General features: G+C 49.6%; 1 protein-coding gene across 1 annotated transcript in view; it reads left to right on the top strand.

Annotated features, from left to right (window-relative positions):
- Relb (RELB proto-oncogene, NF-kB subunit) overlaps window positions 1-6463 on the top strand; it is a 27215-nt gene that overhangs the window by 3776 nt on the left and 16976 nt on the right. The window contains exons 3-4 of the mRNA XM_005370302.2: window positions 3002-3010; window positions 5594-5925. Of these exons, the coding sequence (XP_005370359.1) occupies window positions 3002-3010; window positions 5594-5925 (341 nt within the window). The remainder of the gene's footprint in view (window positions 1-3001; window positions 3011-5593; window positions 5926-6463) is intronic.

The following is a 6463-nucleotide window of genomic DNA, read 5'->3' as shown; positions in this document are numbered from 1 at the left end:
AAAAAAAAAAAAAAACCTTAAGCACTGATGTGTGGCACAGTGGTAAACTTTTGTTTAGCATGCACTAGGCCCTGCCTTCCACCCTGTCTTAGTTAGGGTTTCTAATGCTGTGAGGAGACACCATTATCATGGCAACTCTTTTTATTAATTAATTAATTAATTAATTAATTAATTAATGCATACCGTGTTCTTCCTGCATATATGCTTGCAGGCCAGAAGATAGCACCAGATCTCATTACTAATGGTTGTCAGCCACCATGTGGTTGCTGGGAATTGAACTCAGGACCTTCGGAAGAGCAGGCAGTGCTCTCTTAAGCACTGAGCCATCTCTCCAGCCCCCATGGCAACTCTTTTTTTCTTTTGGTTTTTTGAGACAGGGTTTCTCTGTAGCTTTGGAGCCTCTCCTGGAACTCCCTTTGTAGACCAGGCTGGCCTCGAACTCAGAGATCCACCTGCCTCTGCCTCCCGAGTGCTGGGATTAAAGGCGTGTGCCACCAACGCCCGGCCCCATGGCAACTCTTATAACGAAAAAGATTTTATTGGGTCAGGTTTACAGTTGCGAGGTCTAGTCCTTCATCCTCGTGGCAGGAAACATGGTGGCCTGCAGGCATACATGGTGCTGGAGAAGCAGCTGAGAGTTCTACATCCCAGTTGTCAGGCAGCAAGAAGAGAGAGTGACACTGAGCCTGGCTTGAGCATTTGAAACCTCAAAGTCCACCCCAGTGACATCCTCCAAGGCCACACCTACTCCAACAGGCTGCACCTCTTAAAAGTGCCGCTCCCTAGGAACCTATGGGGGCCGTTCCCATTCAAACCACCATACACCTTGAATATGGCAAAACATACACAGACAGTACAGACACCTTTAGGTGTAACTTTTAGAATTTCTGAGTCTACATTTGGAACAAATTCTGAGAGTTTCAGTTTCAGGAACTTCCCGGGAAATGCTTTTCTATTAGATGACTATTCTCATAGGTCCCTCAAACCAGTCATGGTGCTGAATGCTTAGGAGGCTGAGTCAGGAAGTTCTCAAGTTTGAAGTCATACCGTTTACATACAGAGCCTACCTCAAACAAAACAAAACATCAGAGACATGATTTATTTTCTGAGATTTGATGACAGAGCTGGGTCTCACGTGTGTGATACTCAGAAGCCTCAGTGTTTGGTCAGGTCTGGACTTCTCTCAGGGTGGACACTGGAAGCCTGAGCATGAGAGAGGCTGAGAGTTTTAGACGTGTAGAAAGGTAGGGGATGGCCTTGGAGACAGGGGTGACCCCAGTGCTGGTTCTGGACAGAAGCAAGCTGAGACTTGTGTGGTCCAAGACACATCTCTGATGTTTCCAGTGAGAGTCATTCCTGGCGTCATCTGTCCAGAGAATGTTTACTGAATGCAAGTTCTATTGAGAGCCAGTGTGGGCATAGTCTCAGCCCTGTTCTTCAGGGCTCCCTACTCAAACGAGGAGGCAGGTCTATAAACAATTAAAGGCGGGATTATAACAGGCAGTGAGGGCTATGTAGAGATTATGGGGTCAGTGATACTGAAAAGCAGGGTGGGGACAGGATGATGAAATATAGCAAATGGATTCACAGTTGATAGTGTCACTTAGAAAGAGAGTCTATACATAACAGGCAAGCTCTGAACTTCTGAAGCCCATGCCCAGCTTGGAAGTGATTTTGTTTGTTTGTTTCATTGTTGGAGATAAGTATCTAAGTTACTCAGGCTAGCCTGCAAGAGCTGCAATCCTTCCTGCCTCAGCATCCTGAGTGCTGGGATGACAGCCGTGTGCCTCCATGCCCAGCTCCATGGATTCTGTTGAGGACCCCTCGGTAGAATTTATTGAGTATGGGTTTGGTTTGGTTGACACAAGGTCTCACTCTATAGTGTAGGCTGTTCTGGAACTCACTATGTAGCCCAGGCTGGCATCAGGCTCTGAGTCACATGCCCTAGTAGCTGGCAGCTCGTTTGTCTTAGGATCTCTAGCTTCATCCAGCATGGTTATCTAGAAGGGCTTTTTGGAGGTTGGCACTGTCAGGTTCCCTTTACTCTCCAGGCTTCAGTACACCCCATTTCACGGGAAGGGAGAGACCTTGGCATCTACTGATCTCACAGATCAAATGAGATACGGGGTACCTGAAAACTGCTTTCTAAGGAGCAAAGTTCTGCTTCCAGGAGCCACTCCCTGTGTGTGGAGAAGGGAAAGGGGAGGGGGAAAGACCTGGCGATACCGGGACACTACAGGATCAGTCCTCAGCTAGTGGCCTTCAGAACTGGGTGGGACAGTTGGGTGACCCTACTTGCTGCACTACTTCTGGGCTTGTTTGCTTCCTCTGACCTTCCCCTGTCCTGTCTGGGGAATGATGGGAAGTTGGTTTCGATTACTGAGTTTTATTGGGGAAGTGACAGGACTTCTTCCCTGGGTACCTAGTATGGCTGTTACCCTCTTCTTCTGGGAAGTGTGGGTAAGCCAGAGATTTGGGGAGCTGGACTATGGTGCAGAGTGGGCAACACCCTGGGTTTGGGCAGCTTCATGTTCAGACTATAGCAGTGATCTCTGGGGCCCAGGGTAGATTTTCAGGATGGAATCTGTTCATAATTTACCTAGATTGCCAGGTGGGTCTCTGTGAGTTCGAGGCCAGCCTGGTCTACAGAGCGAGTTCCAGGACAGGCTCCCAAGCTACAGTGGAACCTTGTCTCTGAAAACAAAACAAAACAACTTGTGTTCATCATCTACCCCAGCCCTCCATTCCCTCTGTTGCTTTTCCACAAGTCTGGATAACAAGTCTGAGTGCTTTGGGAGGTGACTTTTGAGTTTCTTTGGGGATACCTTAATGCTTGGCCCTCAACATTAAGAACTGAAGGGATAGCCCAAAAGAGGTAATGGAGATTGGGGATGGGAGCCCTAGCAAGTCCTCCTTGGGGACAAGGTGGGAGAGTCTGTGTTAGAAGATGTCAAGCCTGACAGTACCTGAACTTCACCTTTCTTTTCTCTTCCTTCCACAGATGAACTGGGTGAGTATCAGGAGGCAGGTGTGTGGGAGGCTGAGGGTTCTGGGGAGAATGGGGGCAGGGCTACCTTGTTTGATGGGAGCAGGTCCTGGTGTGATTCCAGGACTATTGAGGACTTGAGCAAGGTCATACTCCCAAGATCCCGAGCACTACATGTTTGCGTTTCTATTATCTTATAATCTGTAATGCTCACTCGTGGATGTCATTGACCCTTCTTGGACCAGGCCCACTGCCAGGCAGTGGGAATCTAGCATTGAACAAAGCTAAGTCACTGCCCCGCAGGAGCTACCAGTGTGCACTGGGGAGTTGGGAGACAAGAGAACAGAGAATGAGCAGGAGAAAGTGAGGTTGGGTGGGGCTTGCAAAGGGAGAAAGACACTGTGCAGGCAGTCACGCCTGCATCATGCCTGGAATCTCAGCACTCACAAGGTGGAGGCAGGAGGATCCAAGAGAATTTGAGTCCCGTCTGAGCTACATAGTGAGTTTTAGGTTAGCCTGTCTCAGAAGAGGGGGAGAGAGAATGGGGCAGAGAAGGGAGAGGGAGAAAGGTAAAGAGGCATGGCTTTCATAGAAATGGCAGCATAAAGTGCCTTACCGGTTGAATGAGGGGGCACCTAGAAACAAGGAAAGAGGAAGAACAAGTTCATGGCCCAGAAGGTGACCGAACTAGGTGGGAGCAAGAAACAGGAGGGGTGCAGCTGTTTTATCTGAGAGAATGCATTTTAAGGAGTGTTTTGTAAGTTCGTTTTTGAGACAGAGTTTCAAGCAGCCCAGGCTGAAACTGCAGTGGTGGCGCACACCTTTAATCCCAGCTCTGGGGAGGCAGAGACAGTGGATCTCTGAGTTCCAGGACAGCCTGGTCTACAGAGTGAGTTCCAGGATAGCCAGGGCCACACAGAAAAACCCTGTCTCTAAACAAAAGACTCAGGCTGGTCTTAAATAACTGACTACCTGAGGAGGAGAATGACCTTGAACTTCTGATCCTTCTCCTCCCTCCCTAGGGCTGAGATTGGATGCGATGCTGAGAGTGGAACCCAGGGCTTCATGCCTGGGCATGCTGGGCCAGCCTTCTGTTTATTTGAGGCAGGATCTTGCCACGCAGACCACAATTACCCTCTTGTGGTCTTAACCTTCCTGTGATGGATTTACACATGAACACCTTCACACCTAGATGATGATGATGATGATTATGATTAAATACTAGGCATTGAACTTAGGGCCTCCCCCATGCTAGGCAAAATTCTACCACTGAATCATACTCCCAGCCCATCACTGGGGGATTCTAGGCAGAGGCTCTACCACTGAGCCACACTCCCAGCCCCTCACTGGGGAATTCTAGGCAGGGGCTCTACCACTGAGCCACACTCTCACCCTTTACTGGGGGATTGCAAGGCAGACTCTGCTGATAAAGTATATCATCACGTTTGAGGCAAATTTTATGTGGGGGACATTGTTAGCTTTGACTACCAAGGAATTGGGAGCCGTGGGGGGCTTCTAGGCAAAAGAGGGACAGGTTAGTACTACTAAAATCCCTCTGACTAGATGAGATGGACAAATACAAGAGGCAAAAGGCAGGAGAGGAAGAGAGCTGGCAACTGCCTCAGTCCATGTGGGGTGGTGAATGGAGCAGGGGCAAAAGGGGGAGACCACAAGGAAAGTCAATGTGGTTTTGAAACAGGCGCAGAGGTGGAAGTGCCCTGTGGAGTTCTGCTGGTGGCATTTGCTGGTAATCCAGAGGTGGAGGCAAAAGGATCGCAGATAGAGAGCAGTCTTATCTGCACAGTGAAACCCTGTCTCAAAAACCCAAGTGGAAGGACTAGGGAGCCGGCTCAGTGGTTAAGAGTACTTGTTCTCATAAAGACCCAAGTTTGGTTCCCAGCAGTCACACCGAGGGACTCAGCTTCAGGACAGGCTGGGCACTCATTGGCACATACCTGTATAGATACACAGACACATAACTTTAAAGATCTTTAGAGGTCTGGAGAGCTGGCTTAGCAGTTAAAATGACTGTTCTTACAGACATCCCTGGTTCGATTCCCAGCACCCACATGGCAGCTCACAATTACTTATAACCCCAGTTCTAAGGGCTAAGATGCCCTCTTGCTTCTGAGGGCGCTCGACCTTCCTAGTGGTGCACAGACATATGCAGGCAACACACACACACACACACACACACACACACACACACACACACACACACTAAAACTAAGGGGGGGGCAGAACTTAAAGTGTGAGCCAGAATGGTGGTGCATGGATTAATCCCAGCACTCTGGATGCCAGCCTGGTTTACATAGTTTGAGGACAGCCAGGCTATGCAGAGAGACCCTTTCTCAAAATACCAAACCAAACCACACAAAAACCAAGAGTGGTGTGCAGGTATGGTGTAGATCCCAGCAGAGGAAGGTGGCTCTCTGTGTTTGAGACCTGCCTAGTCTATATGGCAAGTTCCAGTTCAGTCACAGCTATACAATGAGACCCTATCTGAAAAGAATAAACCAAAACCAGGTGGGGAAAGTGTGAGAAGAAAGGAAGGGAGCTTAGTCCCGTCCTTCACCGCCCTCACCTATCTGTCTGTCTGTCCTGCAGAAATCATCGACGAATACATTAAGGAAAAGGGTTTCGGCCTGGACAGGGCACAGCTGGGCGAAATGCCTCGTTTGGTGCCTCGCGGGCAGGCCCCACTGAGCACTGTCACCTTGGGTCCAGCCGCACCACCTACTCCTGTCACACCGTCGCCCTGGAGCTGCACCCTAGGCCGGCTGGTGTCACCAGGCCCCGGCCCACTGCCTTACCTGGTCATCACAGAGCAGCCAAAGCAGCGTGGGATGCGCTTCCGCTATGAGTGCGAGGGCCGCTCTGCGGGCAGCATCCTTGGGGAGAGCAGCACCGAAGCCAGCAAGACGCTGCCGGCAATCGAGGTGCGTGCCGTACTGCCCGTGCCGCTGTTGTACCTGGAAATAGGATCGTGGTGGTTCCATCCCAAAACCTCAAAACAACTTGGGTCATACTTATAAACCTCAGAACTTCGGGAAATTGGGGCAGGAGGAAAATCGGGCCAGCCTGGATCATCTAGAGTGTAACCTTTTTAAAATAACAACAGCAAAGACGAATTAGATGATATGGGGTGGTTGTGTGAGGCTGTTTCAATGACAAACTAGTATTTATGGCCCCGAAGACAAGCCATCCAAAGTTACTTTTGCCGCTAGAGGGCAGCACTCACTCAAACTCCTGGGTGAAGTATGGCACTTCAGGACTGCTTTCAGAGACTTGACGCCAGCAGGTCCAGCCACTAATACGGAGCAAAGTTGTGTGTAAGAGATCAGTTTCTCTGTTGGATTTTTTTTTTTTTTTTGGTTTTTCGAGACGGTTTCTCTGTGGTTTTGGAGCCTGTCCTGGAACTAGCTCTTGTAGACCAGGCTGGTCTCGAACTCACAGAGATCCGCCTGCCTCTGCCTC

This window comes from Microtus ochrogaster, unplaced genomic scaffold, assembly GCF_000317375.1.
Source record: "Microtus ochrogaster isolate Prairie Vole_2 unplaced genomic scaffold, MicOch1.0 UNK74, whole genome shotgun sequence".
Lineage (NCBI taxonomy): Eukaryota > Metazoa > Chordata > Mammalia > Rodentia > Cricetidae > Microtus > Microtus ochrogaster.
This window is presented reverse-complemented; position numbering and strand designations above follow the sequence as displayed.